Source organism: Tamandua tetradactyla, chromosome 17 (genome assembly GCF_023851605.1).
Source record: "Tamandua tetradactyla isolate mTamTet1 chromosome 17, mTamTet1.pri, whole genome shotgun sequence".
Taxonomy (NCBI): Eukaryota; Metazoa; Chordata; class Mammalia; order Pilosa; family Myrmecophagidae; genus Tamandua; species Tamandua tetradactyla.
In genome coordinates this window covers 78,152,253-78,176,505 of record NC_135343.1, presented here as the reverse complement: position 1 = coordinate 78,176,505, position 24,253 = coordinate 78,152,253, and the positions used below count along the sequence as shown (strand labels likewise).

The window sequence follows — 24,253 nt, the reverse complement described above, 5'->3', positions numbered from 1 at the left end:
CATCAAAGACAGAGAGAGAATTCTAAGAGTGAGAGAAAAGGGATCCATCACATACAAGGGAAGTTCTATAAGACTACGTGTGCATTTCTCAGCAGAAACCATGGAGGCAAGAAGGCACTGCTATGATATATTTAAGATTCTGAAAGAGAAAAACTGCCAACCAAGAATTTATAAACTGTTCTTCAAAAATGAGGGAAGTATATTTTTGAAGTACATGTACTTCAAAAAAAAATTCATCTGAAAAGAAATATCAATATAATGATTTCGTAGTCACACTCATTTGTTGAACCCTATTTTCTCTGTTATACTCCTTCTTTTCTGTTTTTTACAGTTATATATATAACTTATACTTAGAGGTAAGAATGAAGCCTATCAGGTTGGGAGTAAAGTAATTCAGAACACAGGGGTAAGGAAGACAGTGTCTTTATTTTAGAACCACATATAATCTTTGATACCAAAGGAAGAAAAGTTTATTTGGTGTGGAACTTGAATTTTCTGTGGTACAATCTAACTCAACCTATCTGTATAGCTCATTTGAACAATTGAAACACAGGGAGCCCAGAATAAGAAAGAGGTCATTTAATCCTGTATAACAATGTAATGCCATGCCTGGCTACATCCTGGAGTATACTAACCAGATAATCAAGATGTACTGGCAAAGGGAGAAAAAATATGGAACTATTAAATTTTACCATCAGGGAATCCCCTGATACTGTGTCAAAATTTAGGGACACCCAAATCAATGGGCCATGCCCTTGATCGTGAGGATTACCCTTGTGAAGCTTATGTAGGTAGCAGAGAACCTTAGCCTACATATGGGTATGCATAAGGGTTACTTCTGGAGGACCTCTTTTGTTGCTCAGATGTGGCCTCACACTCTCTAAGCCCAATTCTGCAAGTGAAATCACTGGCCTCCCCTCTGCATGGGACATGACATTCAGGGGTGAAAGTCTCCTTGGTGGCATGGGAGATGACTACCAGGGATGAGTCCAGCCCTGGCACCATGGGATCAACAATTCCATTCTAACCAAAAGGGGAAAAAGAAGTGTAACTAATAAAGTATCAGTGGCAGAGAGAGTTCAAATAGAGTCGAGAGACTACTCTGTGGTTGCTCTTACATAAGCCAAATCTCAACTAGGACAATTTCAGTCAATCCAAGAACACCTAGGGCAACATACAAGATTCCACAAGGGTTCCATGCACAGGAGTAACTTTCTAAAAACATACAACCTCCAGATGGGTCCCTGGACCATCTAAGTCCCAATACTTAGAGGGCCCAGTCCCTCCAGATCATCAGACATTTCTATCTCTCCTTACCCCATATTATTGACAGAACCTTCCAATATGAAAAGGTTAGAATGGCCATAGCCCAAATACCCCTAAAGACAGGAATAGAAATATCAAAGGTGATGGTGGAGTTATACAGAGAAGATAGGATTTAACAAATGAATGTGACTGCTGAATCATTAAGTTGATATCTCTTTTAGCCTCCAGTATCTTAGAAGTAGCTAGAAGTAAAAACCTAAAATTGTGGAATTGTAACCCATGCCAAACTCTGAAACATGTTCTACAACTAATTGTGGTACTGTGCTTTGAAATTGATTGCTTTTTGGTATATATGTTCTTTTTCAAGAAAAGAAAAAAAAGTCAATTGTGGTGATAAAAATATTTATGCCTTCTAGCCTCCTATATTCTGGAGCAGTTAGAAGGAAAAATCTGAGAGGATTGTATGGTAGCCCATGACAAACTCTGGGATCTGTCCTGTAACTACATGTTTTGTGTGTGTGTGTGTGTGTGTGTGTGTTTTAATTTTTAAATTTTTTCCAACATAACACACAAACATGAACATTCTTACCATATGATCATTCCATTCTCGGTATATAATCAATAACTCACATTATCATCACATAGCTGTATATTCATCACCATGATCATCTCTTAGAACATTTGCAACAATTCAGAAAATGAAGTAAAAAGAAAAAATAAGGGCAGGCCACGGTGGCTCAGCAGGCAGGAATGTTCTAAAAATAATCACGGTGATAAATATACAGCTATGTGAAGACATTGTGAGTCACTGATTGTACACTATGTATGGACTGTATATAGTGAAGATATCTCAATAAATAAATAAATATAAATATACATATATACACACAAACACAAATGATCAGAGAAAAACAAGTGCTAGCGAAAATGTGGAGAAAAAGATGTACCCATTCATTGTCAACAGGGAAACTAAGAAGTGCAGCCCCTTGGAGAGCACCGTGGTGGTTACTCAGGAGGCGAGAGGTGAGGCTGTCATGATCCCACAGCCCTGGTGCTCAGCATATGCTGGAGGATCTGAGTGTGGAGACAGGAATGAACATCTGTACACTAGCGTTTATGGAGGCCATGTTCACGATTCATAATGGATGGAGGTGGCCTAAGGGTACAACAACTGACGAATGGAAGGGGAAGATATGGTGTATAAATTTAATGCGCTACTGAGCAGCCACAAGAAGGAATGAAGTTGTGAGGCATACAACTAGGTGTAAGAACCTTAAGGACTGTATGTTGAATGAAATGTCAGAAACAAAAAGACAAATATTATCATGCCTCACTCTTATGGACTAACTATACTATAAAAACTCAGTGAACTGAAGTCAAGAGCTTGGGTTATCACGTCGGGGTGCATTGTAAATGGTCCTAGATTGTAAGCTTTTAAGCAGTCACATATATTCAGGGGCTGTAACTGTTATTTCTAAATTCTGAGATACTGAGCTGCTTGTATATAACCTGGTCAGTTCCAGAAACTTCAGGTATAATGTGACACCTGAGGCTCAGACTTAGAGCTCTGAAGCTATGAGAGTCAGCACTGCCCTATATAGGAATTGTTTATAAAGCTGAAAAAGGGATCAGACTCCAAATAGAGATATGAAGAAAGTTGATTTGGGTAAGACTAAGGTAGATCAGAATACACGGTTAAGGATGGTACGGTCCATACTTTAAAACTTTGACCTCTGTGTGAGACCAAAGGGAGAAATGCTTATTTGGTGCAAAATTTATATTTTGGGTGTTATCTAAGTGCATTATCTAATTTAACTTGTATGATCAGGTTAGATGAAACTTTGACCTCTGTGTGAGACCAAAGGGAGAAATGCTTATTTGGTGCAAAATTTATATTTTGGGTGTTATCTAAGCGCATTATCTAATTTAACTTGTATGATCAGGTTAGATGAACACCGTAAGTACATGGAATCTTGAACAGGATGTGAGATTTTGTTGGTTTGTCCAGGTTATTGTGATGTCCCAACATATTTGAAAGTAATTTGGGCAGTGTGCTGGTTTGAAAGGATGTGTGTCCCCTAGAAAAGCCATGTTTTAATCCTAATCCCATTTTGTAAAGGCAGCCGTTTCTTCTGTTGTTAAAATGGATTAGGTGACGACATGTCTCCACCCATTTGGGTGGGTCTTGATTAGTTTCTGAAGTCCTATAAAAGAGGAGACATTTTGGAGATTGGAGATTCGCAGAGCAAAACGACACAGCCATGAAAAGCAGAGTCCACCAGCCAGTGACCTTTGGAGATGAAGAAGGAAAATGCCTCCTGGGGAGCTTCATGAAATGGGAAGTCAAGAGAAGAAGCTATCAGATGATGCCATGTTCACCATGTGCCCTTCCAAATGAGAGAGGAACCCTGACCATGTTCACCATGTGCCTTTCCAGATGAGGAGAAACTCTGACTGTGTTCGCTATGTGCCCTTCCACTTGAGAAAGAAACCCTGAACTTTGGCCTTCTTGAACCAAGGTATCTTTCCCTGGATGCCTTTGGTTGGACATTTCTATAGACTTGTTTTAATTGGGACATTTTCTCAGCCTTAGAACTGTAAACTAGCAACTCATTAAATTTCCCTTTGAAAAAGCCATTCTGCTTCCGGTATATTGCATTCTGGCAGCTAGCAAATTAAAACAGACAGTGAATAAGGAAGTATTTGCAAAGTCCCCTTAGGGGACTGAGGAGAAAGGAAGAAATATTCAACTTCCCATTTGGAGAATTTCTCATATTCTCACAAGCAGTGGGTACAACCTAATCAATGGCTAAGCCCTCAACCTTGGAATTTATCCTTACGAAACTTATTCTTGCAAAGGATAGACTAAGCCTATTCAAAACTAGGCCCAAGAATCTCCCCCAGAGAACCTCTTTTGTTGCTCAGATGTGGCCTCTCTCTGTAAAGCAACTCAGCAGATGAACTCACTGCCCTCTCCCTCTATGTGAGACATGACGCCCAGTGGTGTAAGTCTCCCTGGCAAAGTGGGACAGAACTCCCTGGATGAGCCAGGACCCAGCATCAAGGGATTGAGAAAGGCTTCTTGACCAAAAGGATGAAGAGAAAAATGAGACAAAGTAAAGTTTCAGTGGCTGAGAGATTTCAGAATCAAAAGTTTACCTTGGAGGTTATTCTTATGCATCATATAGATATGTCCTTTTAGTTTGTGATGTATTGGAGTAGCTAGAGGGAAGAACCAAATTGTTGAGCTGTGTTCCAGTAGCCTTGATTATTGAAGATGACTGTATAAAGACAGAATTTTTACAACTGTGTGATTGTGAAAACCTTGTGTCTGATGCTTTTTATCCAGGGTACGGATAGAGGAATAAAAACATATGGACAAAAAATAAGTAAATAATGGGGGGATAAACGGTAAAATTAATTGGGGAAATGGAAATACTAATGGTCAATGAGAGGAAGGGGTAAGGTTATGGTATATATGGGCTTTTTCTTTTTTTATTATTTTTTTTTTCTGGAGTGATGCAAATATTCTAATAAGTTATCATGGTAATAACTACACAACTATGTGATGATATTGTGAGCCACTGATTGCATACCATGTATGGAACACATGTGTATCAAGATATGCCAATAAAAATATTTTTAAAAAAGAGAGAGAGATTTCCAATAGTGAAGTAAACAAAATATTCTTTCTAGCTGAGAAATAACTTTACATTAAAAATGAATATAAACTGAATTTATATAAACATGTTAACACCAAGCATTTATTTATGTTTTTGACATAATTTTGGCCACAACTGTTTTGACTATCTCTCATTATTAACTGGTATTGAGATGTTAAAAAATTCAAAGTTGAAAAAAAGGGGCAGGCAACAGTTGCTCAGTGGCAGAGTTCTCGTCTGCCATGCCGGAAACCTAGGTTCGATTCCTGGTGCCTGCCCATGTAATAAAAAAATGAAAAAATAAAAATTGAAAGTTGAACTTTTCTTAGAATAAGTTCCATTAGTTTTAAAAATGTTCTCATATATTAACAGAATAAAATACTGCGTTACCATATGTCATACTTAAATAAATATATACCAATCATTATAAATAAGAAAAAAAATAAACAGACAACTATGATTACTAAGAAAATGCTTAGAATCCAGAATTAAATTTTTTCATAAATGGTGCGCTATCACTCAAAAACCAGGATTATGACAGTTAATCTAAGGCTTAGGATGAGGCTTAGATTACATTTAAAAGCTTATGGAAGAGGAAACAGTATTCACAGAGGAAGTAAAGGATGGAAGCAGGTATCAGCAGAATTCCCTTGTCAGGGCCAGGGCTGAACAAACACTCAGCAATGACTCCACCGCCTCACCTCCTCTGTACAGGCTACACCCTGGGTCATCTTCTCTCTGAGTTTCTATGTCTTTCCTTTCCTTTCTTCATCCTTCTCTTAGAATCAATAGCTGTACCTCACTGAAGTTATCACAAAAGCAAACAACAGAGTATGTGGAGTAAGCCCAACAGATTTCCAATAGTACCTCAAAGCCCTTCCTTGGGACTACTGACTGCTGCTACTTGTTCTAGTTTGCTAGCTGCCAGAATGCAATATACCAGAAATAGAATGGCTTCTAAAAAGGGGAATTTAATAAATTGTTAGTTTACAGTTCTAAGGCCGAGAAAATGTCCCAATTAAAACAAGTCTATAGAAATGTCCAATCAAAGGTATCCAGGGAAAGATACCTTGGTTCAAGAAGATCGATGAAGTTCAGGGTTTCTCTCTCAAGTGGAAGGGCACATGGCGAACAGTCAGAGTTTCTCTCTCATCTGGAAAAGCACATGGTGAACATGCTCAAGGTTCCTCTCTCATCTGGAAGGGCATGCAGCAAGCACGGTATTATCTGCTAGCTTCTTCTCCTGCCTTCCTGTTTCATGAAGCTCCCCAGGAGGGATTTTCCTTCTTCATCTCCAAGGCGCTGGCTAATGGACTCGCTGCTTCGTGGTGCTGCGGCATTCTCTGCTCTCTCTGAATCTCTCATTCTCCAAAATGTTTCCTCTTTTATTGGACTCCAGGAAACCAATCAAGACCCACCCAAATGGGTGGAGACATGTCGTCACCTAATCCGGTTTAACAACCACTCTGATTAAATCACATCTCCAGGGAGATGATCTGATTACAGTTTCAAACATACAGTACTGAATAGGGATTATTCTGCCTTTATGAAATGGGATTTAGATTAAAACATAGCTTTTCTAGGGGACATACATCCTTTCAAACCAGCACAGTACTCTTGTTACCCACTCCAAATCCCTATCCCTATCTTTGGTGTTACTCTCAGAACAGGACTGAATTTTAGTTTCCAGTGTAACCAAGGCAAATTTGCTTGCAGGCCCTACAATGAAGAGTAACAAAGCACAGGCTTCAAGAACAGCAAAATCAACTACAAGACATCCAAAAATGTTGGTGTTGGGATCTCTGAAATAAGAGAATATAAATACTAATCTAGGGAAGCAACTACAAAGGCCTGTAAGTAGGAAATCTGAACAAGGGCCAGAAATTGATGCTACAAGAAGAGAACTCATCAGTAACATCAAGGAAAACATCTTATGGCATCAACCAGCCTATTATGACAGAGTAAAAAAAGACACATCACAAAACCAGTAAAAAGAAATTTTGATTATCTGTTTCTCTATTTAGAAGAAGCCCAAGAAATTTGAAATCTCTTAATGTTCCAAAACATCCATATAAGACGAAGTAGGGCAAATTGGATAGCAGTTAGAAAAATTAGTCCTACTCAGGCTACAACATGTATTTCTTCAGGGAGTATAACTGAAGAAATTAATTAATTACATTTTTTAAATTAAATTAATTCAGATAACTGTATTAATTCATATTATTGGATTCTACAAGAAAAGCGTCACTTGATCTCTACTTAAGGGTTACACAAAAGGTTTAAACACAGATCCACCCTGTTTCTACCCACTCCTGCCCTACCCCCAAGCAATCTTTAAAAAGCTCAAGGGACAAAATGAAGTTTCTTTCAACCCCATTCAATGTTTCTATAGTATTCAACTATTGAAACTATTAGACTTGGATGATAATTTAATTAAATAATTAACAATCCTACTTACCTTGGTTAAATGTTCTTGAGGAGTAGGCATTGGACTTAGCTCACAATTTGAAAAGATATACCCCTCCCTTCTTACATCCAAAATAAGTTGTGCCACATAATTTTCCTGAAATCGTGTCCTTTTTCCCAAAGCACCTGAAAAAATAAATAAATTTCCATCTACTCATTTGCTGATCACATCTACTGTACAATCAAAAAGAGTAGTATTCTCATAGTGCTTTAGAGTTTATAAAGTATCCCCCATTTCACATAAAAGAAATCTAAGGCCCAGTGATATAAGATTTTAAAGCCAATAAACTATGGTAACAGGAGGACTCAAGCTCAGAATTTTTGCCACTAGATTCCACATACGTACATGCATCAAACTACCTTCCTTCTCAAAAAAGAATAACCCATTAAATATCACAGGTAGAAGAAATATTATCATTCCCGTGTAACAGATGAATAAACAGGCACTAAGATATAATCACTCGCTCAAGATCAGTATCAGAGCCAGAGTTTAAGGTCAGTATTTTCAAGTTCTAAACCCCACAGTCTTTCTTTCTATTACACTATCCAGCTCCATGTGACATGAAATATTTTCATCATGCATTTGAAATATCTTGCAGCAGAATAGCTGAAACAAAGATCCAACATCCATTTTTTGGCAAGGATAAGATTACAAAAACCTTGAATGTCAGTGTAAGGTGTCTGGATTTTATTCTGTGATGAGTCTGGCTCTAAGAGCTGCATCAACCTTTTAAACATGTTATGCTAAAAATAGCTCCTGAGACACTTCAATACTGTTTGCTTTTATATAGTAAGGCTACAGTTGAATGGAAAAATATAATAGTCTAGTTCTAATTTTACATTTGTGAGTACCACATTTACAATTTTAAGTTCTTCATCCTTAACCTGGAAAGAACACATCAAGACTGGCTAGTAAAGACACCAATAGTTAAAGCTGAATATATAGGGTACTTTCCCATTAAGCTCTTGAAAATAGTACCAAAAAAGTCTCCTATGACAAAAATATTTTACACCATGACTTCTGAAACTAACCTCACAAGTTATATTATATATAACTATATTTTCAAATACAGACAACACTCCAACTTAAAATAGACATTGTTCCAAAAGTTGTAAGTTGGATATTAATTTTCTTCAGGTAATGTAATAAAAGGTGGCTAAGATCCCAGAGCAGTCCACAAAATCATATTTATTCACAATCTATCTGAAAGGTTTTATTCATAGGACTAGCTCAATAAGAAGTGCAGAACTTGGGAGCTTGTGAATGGTCCTTAGAGATAATCTACTTCTAGCCCAGAGAGGACAAATAGGTCCCATCACTGTAAATTTCCCAGTCTGAACTGAATACCTATTATGCCAGGCAGCTCTCTAAGGCATGGAAGAAATATTAAGCAGATAAAACATTCAAAATTTCTACCCTTAAGGAAGAAAAAATGAAATTAAAATTAAAAAGCAGGTTGGAAACAATACCTTTACAAGACACTGAGAGAGGAACTAAAACTATGAGCCAGGAGAGGTCTCAGGAGGCCCACACACCCAGAATCAAATGGTGCAAGTTCATTTGAATGCTGCCTGGCTGCTCTATATTATTAAAATGTCTACCCATTCTTGATATTCTCACAAACAGTGTTGACAACCAAAGCTATAGGCAGAGCCCCCAGTCTTGGGGTTTGTTGATATGAAACTTAACCCTGCAAAGGATAGGTCAAGTCTACTTAAAATTTAGGCCTAAGAGTCACCCCCAAGAGAGCCTCTTTTGTTGCTCAGATGTGGCCCATCTCTCCAGCCAACACAACGAGCAGTCTCACCACCCTACCCGTCTCTACGTTGGACATGACTCCCAGGGGTGTTGACCTTCCTGGCAATGTGGGACAGAGATCTTGGAATGAGTGGAGACTCAGCATCAAGGGATTGAGAAAAACCCTAGAATGAGCTGAGACTTAGCATCAAGGGATTGAGAAAACCTTCTCGACCAAAAAGAGGGAAATGAGACAAAGTGTCAATGGCTGAGAGATTCCAAACAGAGTTGAGAGGTTATCCTGGAGGTTATTCTAATGCATTAAGTAGATATCATCTTGTTATTCAAGATATAATGGAGAGGCTGGAGCGAACTGCCTGAAAATGTAAAGCTGTGTTCCAGTAGCCTTGTTTCTTGACGATGATTGTATAATGATATAGCTTTCACAATGTGACTGTGTGATTGTGAAATCCTTATGTCTGATGCTCCTTTTATCTACCTTGTCAACAGATGAGTAGAATATATGGAATAAAAATAAATAATAGGGGGAACAAATTTTAAAATAAATTTAGTTTGAAATGCTAGTGATCAATGAAAGTGAGGGGTAAGGGGTATGGTATGTAAAATTTTTTTTTTCCTGTTCTTGTTTTATATTTCTGTTGTCTTTTTATGTCTTCTTCTGAATTGATGCAAATGTGTGGGAAATGATCATGCTGATGAATATGCAACTGTGTGATGATATTGTGAATTGCTGAGTGTATGTGTTGGGAATGTTTGTGCTTCTTGTAATTTTTTTTTTTAATTAATAAAAAAAAAATGTCTACCCATGTTAGAACATAAAGGGCCTTCTTTATTGAAATTATGCCTCTTGCATAATTTAACATTTGCTCTAAAACAATGAATTTTTAAATAAAATCTTTAAAACTTATTTTTATAAAGCAAAGTATAGGACACAGAAAACCAAAAACTGTCTTGCAACACACCAAACTGCCAATGTATATGGTGGTTTTACCATAAAATAAAATAAATTATCCAACAATAGGTAAAAAGGGTCTTACCTGTCAAGTTTATTTGTAACTTGCTGATGTCTTTAGCAAAAGTGAACTGATCTTTTGCTTTTTTATACTCATAATAATACAAAAATATATATGCACATTCTAGATGGAATTGAATAGCCAAATATCGACCCGAGTCATCTAGAAACAGATTCTCTAGTTTCATCACTGCAAGAAAAAAGATGAAACGTTAAAAACCATGATGAGAATGAAGACTCATTGTTAATGAGAAAAATGCTGAGTGCCTAATATGTAAAGTATATATTACATAGCCCTGCTCTTAAAGAATTTTAAATCTAGATGGTGAGTAACACACATGTAACAGTATATAGAGGAGTTGGGCAGAAATGCCTATAGCTAAAAAGCATATAGTAAGTACTTTGTCTTATGGGGAACTGATATTAAAACGGGTCTGAAAAAGAAAGGCGGAATTTTTCTATAAACTTCCAGCCCTTAAAGAGATTCTCTGGACTCAAAAAGAAAATAAGCTAAGACATCCACGTCTCACCCCAAAAGAACCTCAAAAGGCAGAGAGGCACCAAACATGGCCTTCTCACTGTGAAAATTCTTCAGTGAATTTTTCCCATGAAGCCCATTCTCAACAAAAGCTGGATCTTTTCTTTTCCTTTTGTCTGCCGTTATTTCTAACTTTCTAGCCATTACTCTCAGAAATATAATAACCTCTTATAATCAGAGTACAATCACAAGTGACATAATTTTGCTTGGTTGTTTCAATAACAGAAAAGAAATCTTCCCTCGAGATTCTGGCTTCAAACATACATCAAAAGATGTGAAACCTGGCTGAGGTTTTAAAAAATTTCTTTCACAAATGTCAGAGAAAAGTCATTTCTGAATTTAGGTATACCCATTAAATTATAGTAGCTCATATAGTTCTAGAAAAGACCATCAAATTTAAAGTGCCCTAATAACACCTAAATGAATCACACAGATGACCAAAGTTTATACCACGCCTACCTATATATATGTATGTATCATTTCAGTTGGCTTTGCTCTCATACTGCTGTGTTTTCTCTGTATCTTCTGTTCAGAGAGTGAAAACAAAGTAGGGGGATAAATCCCAACTATTTTGTTTTTTAAGAACTAGCTTAATCTTCAGATTTCAACAATATGATTGATTTTCTTCACAATAAAAACATCTAAAGAGATGCATTTTTTAAATATTAATATATTTCTATGTAAATGGTTGTGCTGTCAACAAAGTAAGGAGTCCTCAGAGAATGAGAACTGGAATCTTAGGAAGTAAGCATGCACTGAAGTCACACTTTGCCCTGGAGTTATGTACCAACCACCAAGGACCTTAGGGTTCCATTCTGATGGCTGCAGGAAGAACCAAACACAGAAGATAAGACCTGGGCCCAACCAAAATAGGTAATCTAGCAGGAGATTTCCATAGAAAGCTGGAATTCAAATAATTCTATTTTCAATGTAAGGTTAAAAAGGACACAAGTCTGCTACACAGAAGAGGGCAGCAAGAGAAGTGGCAATGGACTGAGGGAAATTTTTATAAAAACTAGCCAGCCTTCACACAGGATTGCTGACCAAATTTAGGCCATGTAGCCCAAAAAAACCTCAAATCAAGAAACTGAGGTTCCCAGAGAAGCAGCAAAAACAACACAAATCCTCTTCTGGAGGGAATACAACTTCAATCAGGATTCAGAGGCTTCCCACAGATAAATTTCCAAGAAAGATGAGCTCACAGCAAAACAAATACACAACAAAGAAAATAAAGTACCAATGCCTGAAAGATAGCAGAAACTACAAAGCTAGACAGACCCTCAAAGCCTTCAGAGAATGGAATTACCAGATTCACGATATGAAATGCTTAATAGGTTTCAAGAAATAAAAGTCTAGAAAATATGAGCAGGAAGTATAAAAATTAACCAGCCCACAACTTCTCGAACAAATAAAAAAATTTAACCAAGCAAACTGAGAAATAAACCAAACAAATTTCAAAAAAAAAACTTTTAAAATTTAAATTTAAAATTGAATGGACAATTTAAACAACAGACTAAAGAACTAGAAGACATAGATTCAAATAGTTTTGCAGAATGCCCCATAAGGAAACAAAGAGATAGAGGATAAAGAATGTTAAGGATGCAGAAGAGAGGACTAAACAAGTCTAATTTAAGATCTAGAAGGAAAGAATAAATAATGAAGAGACAATATTTGAAGATACAATAACTAAGAATTTTCCAGAAATGTGAAAAGACACTGAATCTCAGAATCAGAAAGCAACAACGAATTTCTAGCAGATAAAGAAATCCATTACTATTCCCATCCAAGGTGAACGAAATGACCCTGACCACAAAATAGGAGACCTGAAGAGTAATAAAAGGACAAAGGCAGACCACTCACAAAGAAGCAACTGGGTAGAACACTGGCCTGCACACTGGAGACCTGGGTTCAATTCCTGGTCCATGTACCCCCAAAAGAGCAACTGGGCCAACAACTGATTTTTTAATAGCAATAACAGAAATCAAAAGGCAGAACAATATTTTCATGGAGCTAAGAGAAGATAACCATGAACTTTAAATCCTTCAGCCAATGATTTAAGAATAGAGGCAAAATACATTTATGACATTCCAAGCAAAAACAAACAGAGAGTATATCACCAACATCTGCTCATTAAAACAAACACTAAAAGAATATGGTTTCCAGGTATAAAAGAAAATGATTCCAGTTAAAAAAGATCTGAGATGCAAGAAGAAATGTGAGCAAAGATATGGATAGACATATAATCCTAAATAATAATCAAATAATAAAAACATCTAATTTGTAGAATTTAAAGAAAAAAACAGAACTAAAATACTAGAGAGTAACAGCATACTGAGTGGAGTGATCAGAATGAATGTATTCAAAAATTCTTATTCTGTTCCATGGACAGTAAAGATATTTATTAACTTTAGACTTTAAAGTGTGTATGTTAAATTATCCAGGAAAAAATTTAAAGGACTAGATATAGACCTTCAAAATTAATAAGGGGAGAAAAAAAAGGAATGAAATTTTTAAATAAAAGCTATGATCAAGCCAAAACAATTTAAAAAATAAATACAAATATATAAGTTATCACAATAAATATAGACTAAATTCCCCATTCAAATATTATGAGACTGGATTTTTAAAATAAGAAACATTCCTAAAACGGAAATGTTTCTTGTTTTAAAACCCAAAATGGAACAAGACAAGAAGGGTGAAAGTGTCATAGGGTGGAATTATATATCTCATACACAAGCAACCAAAGGCAAACAGATGGAACAATAATGTTTTAAAAAACAGCACTATAAGAACTAAAGATTATATTATATTATATGGACAATGGTTAAAACAACAAAGAAAAGCAAGAGAATGATTAATACAAAATTCAAGATTTTTTATCTTTAAATCTATGTCCATATCTATAGCTAGATATTTATCTATCCATATGCATGTATATACATAAATATCACATTTTGTTTTGTTTCAAATAATGCACATTGGAGCCTTATTTATCTTTGATGTGGCACAATGAAACAAAAACTAAGCATAATAACAACCCAATTTAGAAAAAATCCAGAGCATAATCCACATAAAACCAAATTTTGCTTCACAGCACACAAATTAAATAGCAAGTTTTCAGATGGGTCATGAAATACTGCCTGACATACAAAGATAATAAATTTAAATGGAAGGGAGGAAAAGGGAAGGAGAGTAAACTCTTTATTTTTACTAAGAATGGTGTCTAGTACAGTAGAAAATCAACTAAAGCATAGAAATTTTGGCAAACATGATTAAGCAAAAGGAGAATTTCTTGAGAAATGCTTAGGAAAGGATTATGTACAGGGTAGGTACATGTTTTACAGAAAGGAAAATTTTTCAACAGTAGTGACCAAACTCTTAATTTGTACTCCAAACATGGTATCTAAAAACAAAAAACCAGAAACAATCTAAATGTCCAACAATAGAGAACTGGCTGAGTAAATATCAGAACTCCCCACAATGCAGTCAGTAAAAAATTACATAGATCCATATGTTCAGATATGAGAAAAAGCCTAAGATTCATCATTAAAAGAGAAAGCTAAGATATTGGAGAATGGAGACTTTTCATTTATGTTTAAATGAAAAGCTTTTATATACATTTATGTTTAAAACATTTAAAAAACGTTTTCTAATATGCATGTATTTCTCTTTTAGTTTTTAAAATCCAACAAAGACTTAAGTTAGTAATAACATGGGAAAATGGCTATTATATTGGTAAATGGAAAAAAATTATAAATATAATGTATTTTCAATTATGGAGTTAAAAGAAAAAAAAAGACTTATTAGAAGAATGAATGGATAAAAGAATACTTAAATGTTACCAAAGACAATTGTCTCACGGTGTTAAAACACTAGTGATTTTTTTTCCTTTTATACATTTCTCAATACTTAACCAAATTTCATTAAATGAGTTTGAATTTCTTTTATGAGGAAAATGCAAAATAAACTCTTAAAATACTTGCACTTCATTTTGAAAATATGCTTAAATAAGATTCAAGAACATTATAAGCACAGTCTAGACATCCAATCCAATCAGGAATAAACAGAATTATAACAGTTGACTTTTGTTGGTATGCTTCCATGATATACAGAGGCTTATTTAAAAATATGAAGGACACAGAAATTAATAGATTAAATATATACAACCATCATAAATCCACTATTATACTTAAAACATAATCTTTTCATCAAAAAATTCCTGAAAGTGAAATATGTACCAGGAGGATACTTGCTGTGGCATGATTTGTCATAGTCAAAAACTGATGACAACGTAAATGCCCATCAGGAACAAAATGGAAAATTCTTATGGTGGAATACTATGTATGTAAAATGCAACACGCATTAACAGAAAGATCCCAAAAATCATGTTGCGAAGGAAGAATCAAGTTGTATAATGATGCATATATAGTACAATGAAATCGTAAATTTGAATAAAGATTTCTCTCATATAATTCAGTAGTATATATTGGCAATGGATGCATATTATATGTAAATATTTCTGAAAAGAACTGCAAGGAAACACACCAAACTCTTGATAGTGATTGGCTGTGAAGAGTGGAGGAGAGAAAGGAATGAATGCGGGAGGTAGGGTGGGGATTGGTAAAAGGGGATTGCAGCTTTATATATAAATAACCATTTCTGTTGAAAAAGACTGCAAGTAAATATAACAAGATATTGATTAGTTCTGGATTGTGGTATATGGAAATCTTGTCTTTTTTTTGTACTTTTCTTTATTTTTTAAATTTCTCAATAGGGATAGGGATGGGAAAGCTCTACCTTTAGAAACTATCATAATGGGTTCATTCCAATCAAATACTAAACTTTTTATAGAAAATATTTCTAAAATTTTATCAGTGGTGAGTGGATGGATTTGTTCACTGTGTAATTTGAAATTATCTATTTTATTAAAATTAAAATGACAGAAAAAAAAAGAAAAATTCCTGAAAGTTTAAAATTTACATTCTGATTGCTCAATTTTGTTGAAACAAAATTTAAAAGGGAAGAAAGACAAAATATTTTTCCTTTACATATTTTACTACGGCCAGAGAGGATGTCTTCGCTTAGATTTTCTTTTTCTTCTTTCCCTAAACTTTTTCTTTTGAAATATTTTCAAACTTCGGGACAGTTAGAAAACTAATACAAACCCCATACAGAAAACTTCAATACACCCCCATCTCCCCAGATACCCAAATCTACCAATTTTTTTAATTCTGCCACACTTCACTTATCATTCCATCTATCCATCCATCAATCCATCTATCTACCCTCCTGTTTCTCTATCGATCCAATTCTGAACACTTGAGCGTAAGTTAAACACATCATGCTCCCGAAACACTACACATCACCCAAGAACAAGGATATCCACTTTGTACCCATTTCTCAAGTTCAAGAAATTAAACACTGATAGAAAACTTACAAATATATTCCAATTTTTTCATATGCTCCAGTTCTTTTGAGCTCTCTCTCCTCCCTTGATAGATCCTGTCCAGGTTCACGTATTGGCTTTAATTGTGATTGTCTTTTCACTCTTTTGGCTTTTTTTTAAATAATGGGAACATATATGCAACAAAAACTTTCCCATTTCAACCAATCCCAAGCATACTAATCAGTAGGATTAATCACAATCACTATATTGTGGTACCTTAACTACCTTCCATTACTAAAACTTCCCATCTCTACAAACAGAAACCTACACTGTTTTTATTTAATTATTACCCAGACCCACCTACCCCAATTCCTGGTAGCCTGTAATTTCTGTCACTATGAGCTTGCATGTTCTCCAGTATTTTCTTCGTAGTTTCACGAGGCTTAAATTTAAAAACCTAAATCTATAATAATCTCATTGGTTTGATATCAACTTAACTGCAAGAGTATGCACAAGCTCGATTGTGATGATAAAAAAGTATTTAAGCCCTCCAGCCTCCTATATTCTGGAACAGCTAGAAGAAAAAACATGAGAGGATCGGATGGTAGCCCATGACAAACTCTGGAACCTGTCCTGTAACCATTTGTAGAAGACTACTCTGAAAACTGTTGCTTTTTTACTTCTTTGCTTTGTATATATGTTATACTATACAATTAAAAAAGTTTTTAAAAATCTTAAAAGAAAAAAGAATATGCACAAGCTATGTTCCTATATCTTTCCATCCCCACATTTTTATGTGGTTCTTGTCACAAACCCTTGATTTCTCATTACATTTTAAGCATTTGCCGTTTAGATCCTGCAGCAAGAAAAAAGTGAGGTTACTAAACCAAAAATGCAAAAGCACTGGCATTGATATCTTCCCATTTTGTTAACGCTACCAGAGATCTTTATTTCTTCAGGCAGGTTTGATCTATTGTCTACTGTCTTTTTCTTTCAACCTGTAGAACTCCCTTTAGCATCTCCTTTAGGGCTGGTCTAGTGGTGACAGATTCCCCCAGCTTTTGTTTATCCGGACATGCCTTAAATTTGCCCTCATTTCTCCTGAAAGACAATTTTGCTGGATATAGAATTCTTGGCTGGGATTTTTTGCTTTCAGCACTTTAAATATCATCCCATCACATTCTTGTGTCCACAGTTTCTGGTGAGAAATCAGCACACCATCGTACTGAGGGTCCCTTGTAAATGACATCGTCCTTCTCTTACTGTTGTCAGAATTCTCTATTTTTGGCATGCAAAAGTTTGATTTAACATGGCGTGGCCATGGGTCTGTCTGGATTTATCCTGTTTGGAGATCACTGAGTATCTTAGACATGTATAGTCATGTCTTTCACTAAATTTGCAAAGTTTTCAGCCATCATTCCTTTATTCTCTCTGCTTCTCTTTCTCTTTTCCTTCTTAGAATTTCACGGCATATACTGGTATGTATGATGCGGTTCCACAGGCTCCTCAGGCTCTGTTTGCTTTTCTTCATTCTCTCTCCCTTCTGTTACTCCTACTAGATGACTTCAGCTGTCTTATCTCCCAGTTCACTGGTTCTTTCTTCCACCAGCAAAGATGTGCTGCTGAAACCCTCTAGGGGATTTTCAGTTTCTGTTACCATGGTTTTCAAATCTATTTGGTTTCTTTTCATAATTTCCATTTCTCTTTGTGTTCATCTATTCTGCTGGCTTGATGTGTTATGTATTCCAGAAAAGCCACATTCTTCTAATCCTGGGTACAGGCCTATTGTGGGCAAGAGCTTTTGATGAGGTTGTTTCCATGGAGATGTGACCCACCCAATTAATCCTCTTTACTGGAGTCCTTCGTGAGTGAATAAAAAGACAGGAAAAGCTCCTTTAAAAAAAAAAAAGCTGAGAGAGCATCGGGGCATTTAGAGAGAGAAAAGAAATGCCCAGAGACATTTTGTAAAGAGCCAATACAGAGCCCAGAGAGAAAGAGAAATGTCCCCAGAGATGCTAAGATGGACCCACAGGACACAGAGAGCATCAGATCAGGAAGGCCCTTTTACTAGAAAACGCTGTGCTTATGGTATCAATGTTTCAGACGTATAAGCAGAATGCAAAAATATTTAATTATTTCACTTCTAATTTTATCATTTTTATTTCTTCTTCATACAAGAATGTGGTGACCCAAGTCACCCTTACTTTTATCTTGTTTTTAAGAGATTTCTCTAAAATTTCCCACTAAGTGTAATGTTAACTCTTTGCTTTATATATCCTTGTTTTATTATAGATAGGTATAGAACTATAATCTGATAGTCATTAACAAAATGATAAAAATTACATTACTGAATATTATAATGTGTCACACTTGATCATTTTTTCTTGCTTTGAATGGACTTGCATTATAATAATTGACATTTCTTAATAATTTACCACGTGTAAAACTTACTATTTCTTACATAGTTTAATGTCAGAGATTTTCAAATACTGAATTTTATCTCAATTTTCCTAATATACATTTGATGAGGACTCCATAATTACCTCCCTTCTACTAGAGAGGAAACTAAAACACAGCAGGTTAAATAACCTGCCCACGGTCATAAAGCCAGGAAGCACCAGAAAGGGGCTTCACACCTGTAGCTGTGTTCGGACCACCTCTTACAATGTATCTTCATTTCTAGAAGAAAACCCAAGTTAAATAACGTTATATGCTTTTAATTGATTTATTAATATTCTATGTAAATATTTAATAAATTTGTTGAAAAATTAGAAAAAAGGGGGGAGGGTTAGGCAGCAAGGAGAAAGCTATCTCTGAGAAAAACATGAATAAACAACAACTGGGGGCCCACACAAAGGAAGGAGAAGGGTGGAACCAACACACCTGCCTGAGTGAGCCATCTATGATCAAGCATCAAGGAAGGAGGAAAAAGGGGAGGGTGGTAAAACTGTCCACAAAAATTACAAAAGGAACAAAAATTTATAAAAGCAAAGTACCCCACAATGCTGGCCTCTCACTTTTCACACCTTTACTTGCAACATTGCCCTCTCTCACACCTTTACTTGCAATACTGCCCTCAGAGGCTCTTTCTCTTTGCATGTGTACTTAATAAATTTTCTACGTGCTTGCTTAAAAAATAAAAACAGCCCCAACAAGTAATCATTTATCTCATGTAATAACGAAACAATGAAATCACGGATCAAATAGACTTATCAACTTTTAAAATTTCCTGTAAAAGTACCTGACAAAGATTTGCAAAACAAAACAGTAAAAGCTTATTTTTATAACTGACACACTTTTAAAAAATTCACTTCATCTCCTTTAATAAATCAATATTTAAAGCTATCTCAAAGACTGTCTAATTAACTGAATGACTGAATCAATGAAATAAATAATGATTGGTCAGTTCACAAATTAGAGGCAGCCAGACTGGCATAGAAAGCCCCAGACTCAGAAGACATCATTACTATGCAATCAGAAATAGTAGCAACCATGGCACTGTCAAGGTCATTGACAAAACACCAATATTTAACAATCAAAAAAAAAGCAAAGCTACTGCTAAGTCATTTTAAGTAACTTTTAGAATACAAAGACATAACAAAATGAGCAAACACTACTGAAAGGAAAATTGGAAAAGATTCAAAGACTGCAGCCTAACACTAAAATTTAAAAAGAGTTCATCTTTTTTCTTTAGTGTAATTTTATTGAGATATATTCACATACCATATAATCAGCCAAAGAATACAGATAACTCTTGATTAAAATACAAGTAGGGTCACATTGACATCTCATTGAGATTTAGCACTAAGTAAACTCTTGCAAAATTGGACTTTTTACCAAAGAATTGTGTCAACTATTCAATCAATAAATGTTAAAGTGAGCAACTACTATTTAAAACCCAAAAACAATTGAAATGCATGGCATAATCATCAACAAAACTCCAGTCCACTCTAAAACCCTTTAACTATTTCTACCTGCTCTTAGGATAAAGACAAATTCCTCAGCATGCCCTAACAAGTCCCTATTCAGTCCTGGAACACCCATCTCCCACAAAGGGCTCTCTTTCTCCAGTCACAATGACCTTCCTTGAGACCTGCAGACAAAAAGGACCCTCTCTCTCATGCCACAGAGTCTCCCTGGTTCACATAAGCACTTCTTTCTAGCATTAAAGGTCACAAAATTAACTGTCTATCAAGGCTACTCTGTCATTCATATACAAGATGATGTTTCTTATGTATCCTACTATAAAATCCCTTACTTTAATATCGAGATCCAAAAAGTTCTGAAAACCAAAAGTGTTTCTGCAGCTTGTTTGGGGCCAGAAATCTGAACTGACCTCATCTGGAAGCAAACCTTGAAACAAATGGCCTGAGATATAAGCCTTTATTTAACCTACTTAGTATGACTATGCATGCATTTTTTCTGCAAAAATATTAATGTATTTGATTATAGAACACTGATGTTCTGCACCCAAAGGGGTTGGGAACCATGAGTCTATTTCAACTGCTATATTATATAGCTGAGGAACATGAGGTTGCCCACAGAGGTTCTAAAGACATACCCAAGGCCATTAGGTATTGTACTGGTTTGAAAGTGTTGTTTACCCCCAGAAAAGCCATGTCCTTTAATCCTGATTCAATATTGCACGGTGGAAACTCTTCTGATTAGATTATTAGAGATGCGATGCCCCCAATTATGGGTGTGGCCTTTTGGCTGGGTGGAGATGTGACCCCACCCATTCAAGGCGAGTCTTGAATAGTTTACTGGAGTCCTTTACAAGGGTAAACATTTTGAAGAAACTTTAGATGCAGATGTTTGGAGAACAGTTGCTTCAGAGCTGGCAGAGCCAACATAAGACCCAGATGTTTGGAGATGCAGTGCCCAGTAGATGTTGTCATGTGCCTTCCATTAGATGCTAAGCAAGCCAGAACCCAGAGTTATGTCAGAGGAGCTAAGTGAAGATCCAAAGATGCCAACTGAAGAACCCCCACAGGAAACAGAGGCTGAAAGCAATGGAGTCCAGGATGAAGAAACCAGCAGATGCTAGCCATGTGTCTTCTCAGCTGACAGAGGTGTTCCAGACAGTATTAGCCTTTCTTGAATGAAGGTAACCTCCTGTTGGTGCCATAGTTCGGACATTTTCTTGGCACTAGAATTATAAACTTGTAACTTATTAAATTTCCTTTTTAAAAGCCATTCCATTTCTGGTATATTGCTTTCTGGCAGTATTAACAAACTGATACAGGTATTAACAAGAAAAGTAGGACTAGAACCCACATTCCCTCACTCCCTGACCACCATGACTGCCTCATATGCACCCAGAAATCATTTTCATGATGATGGTAACCTGTTTGAGAACAAGCACAGATTCAACAGGAACTCAGATTCTTTTCAAAAGAGAAAAAAAAAAGAAAAGAAAAAAGGTTTTTTATTTATTCTTTGCATACATCCTAACTAGTTTTACGTATTAGGAAAAGCACATGAAAAGAAATTCTCCAGGGACTCAGAAAAACACATAAGATTTTATATTTATGGATTCCTTACAGTCGATTCTTGACCTAGACACTACCCAAGGTGATAGCTATGAACGTAAGAGGCCTATAGGACAAGAAAGATATCTAATATTCCAAAAACCAGGGATTACTGATCAAATAAATATTACATCATACTTTCAGAATGGAAAAGGTCTTGCATCTTAGGTGTTTTTCTCTACCATACACTATGTTTTTAGCAGGTAGTATGGGCAAAACATACACTTTTAAAATGTGAAGCAACTTAAGATTGTATTATTACTGGCAGATAAAGAAAAAGAAATTACCTTTATTTTAATGTATCATTTATAAGGATAAAAATAAAGTAATGAGGAAATCTGAAAAATATAAATTGAATAAAAGTCTCCAGTTATCAAAAAGATGATTGGGAAGATAAAGAAGGTGGAGTGGATATACTGCTGGTTAACTGATTTTTTTAAATTAAACTTAAATTTAGATCATTACACATTCACATGCACTTATAAGAAATAATACAGAAAGATCCCAAATACCTTGAGTTTCCTCCAATGGCAGACAATAATTGATTTATGAAAGTAGCCACAGGTTAAACAGAAACTTTTTAGTTATAATATTGGTTATTAATAATATTCCTAAAATCAGTTACTTAACATATTTTTCTATCTTCAGAAGTTTACTTAAAAGTACTTAGTCTCTCAGATTATTAAAATACTGTTTACATATATCGTTTTCTATTATAAAAAGTGATGACGGCTTATGATGACTAAAATGATAAAACAACAAAGTGATTATTCTGAATGCCATATATTATCTAGTAATTTACATAGTTTAGAAAATTGACATAAGTTGATATTAGCCTAAGGTCATCCTCTGAAACTGAGGTTGTTTGTATTAAAAAACAAATGCCAGGCGGGCCGCGGTGGCTCAGCGGGCAAGAGTGCTTGCCTGCCGTGCCGGAGGACCCCGGTTCGATTCCCGGCCCCAGCCCATGTAAAAAACAAACAAACAAACAAAATATAATAAAACAAGAAAATGTTTAAAAATGTTTCCCTTTCTTCCTCCCTTCCTTCCTTCTCTGTCTTTCCTTCCTTTCCTCCCTCTCTCTTAAAAAAAAAAAAAAAAAAACAAATGCCAACCACTTGACTTTGTTGTCATCTGCTTAAGTTCTAAAAAACATTTCAGCCACTTAAATAAACATTTTCAAATAATTAATATGTAAACAATAGCCTAAGAAAATCTACTTTCTTAAACAAGTCTTTTGTTTCAATAGATTAAATAACTTTTCAAGTTAACAGCATTGCCATGGTCAGGTTCATGTGCCAACTTGGCCTGGTGGTGGTGCCCAGTTGTCTGGTTGGGCAAGCACTGGCCTGTCTGTTGCTATGAGGATATTTCATGGACCAAAACCATGACCACGCTGGTGGCATCCACAGCTGATTGCAGCTAAGGGGAGTATCTTCTGCAATGAGTGATGCTTCATCTAATTACCAGAAGGCTTTTAAGGAGGATTCAGAAGAGGCAATCACTTTTCCTGCTTCAGCCAGCCAGGCTCTCCTGAGAGTTCATTGAAGACCTTCACTGGAGCTGCCAGCTGGTGGCCAGGATTACAGATCTTGGACTCTTACACCTCCATGGTTGACCAGCCAGCCTCTCCTGAGAGTTTGTTGAGGACCTTCATTGGAGCTGCCAGCTCACTGCCTGCCCTACAGACCTTAGACTCTACATTCCCACCGTTATGTGAGACACTTTTAAAAATTTTATATGTACAGATATCTCCTGTTGATTCTGTTTCTCTAGAAAACCCTAGCTAATAAAAGCATTAAGACACAAAGATATTTGCAATACAACTACCTACTAAATAACCTTACCAGACTTCTCACGGTGAGTGCTATCATCTCCATTTCAGAGCTAAGGAAGTCAAACCCAGATCACGCTTACTCCAAAGCGTCTAAGGGAAGCTAGAATACATCAAATAGCTGGTTCAGATATCCTACAGTTTGTACCATGTTAAGCTTATATAGCAGAACCTCAGAAGCATTCATAGAATTCTTCAGAAGATATCAAAGGGTAGGGAAAGGCAAGACTATAAAATTAGACAAAAACAGAAGCTTTTGCTAATTAGAGGAATCAGGGTCTCCTGTTTGCCTCAGTCAACTTTTAAAACCTAGTTTCAAGGATCAAAATATGGCAGAAAAAAATACTAGAAATAGTCCAAAGGTCCCATGTCTATCAACACAGGACAGGGTGAATAAATACAAAACATCAACATACTAGAACACTACAAAGCCACAAAAATGAGTGATGTTCAGGATATACTAAATAAAATAAAGTAATGGGTCAAACAGTACATTCAGTAAGTTGCATTTTGTGTAAGAAAAGGGAAGGGGATAAAACAAAAAGAAACACAAAAAACTAATAAAATAAAAAATTAATAAAGAAGAGAGAGAACAGTGTATAAGGAGAACAGTGACGGATGAGCAATTTCTTTGAACAGACGTAGTTATACAGTTTTAACTTCAGAATCATACAATTGCTTTATGTTTTTAAAAAATGAAAGTAAAACAAAAAGAGAAAGAGCAATCCCTCAAAAATGAAAACAAATGAAAAAGAATAACTATGCAACAAGTTGGTGAGAGGAAAAATAATCATTTCAG

General features: G+C 35.7%; 1 protein-coding gene across 4 annotated transcripts in view; it reads right to left on the bottom strand.

The window, feature by feature from the left end:
- TTC27 (tetratricopeptide repeat domain 27) overlaps nucleotides 1-24,253 on the bottom strand; it is a 312,437-nt gene that overhangs the window by 209,986 nt on the left and 78,198 nt on the right. For 3 of the 4 annotated variants that reach the window (XM_077135030.1, XM_077135028.1, XM_077135031.1), the window contains 2 exons: nucleotides 10,191-10,355; nucleotides 7,387-7,520 (listed from right to left, as the gene is read on the bottom strand). In XM_077135030.1, coding sequence (XP_076991145.1) covers nucleotides 7,387-7,520; nucleotides 10,191-10,355 — 299 coding nt within the window. The remainder of the gene's footprint in view (nucleotides 1-7,386; nucleotides 7,521-10,190; nucleotides 10,356-24,253) is intronic. The other variant, XM_077135029.1, reaches the window with a different exon arrangement.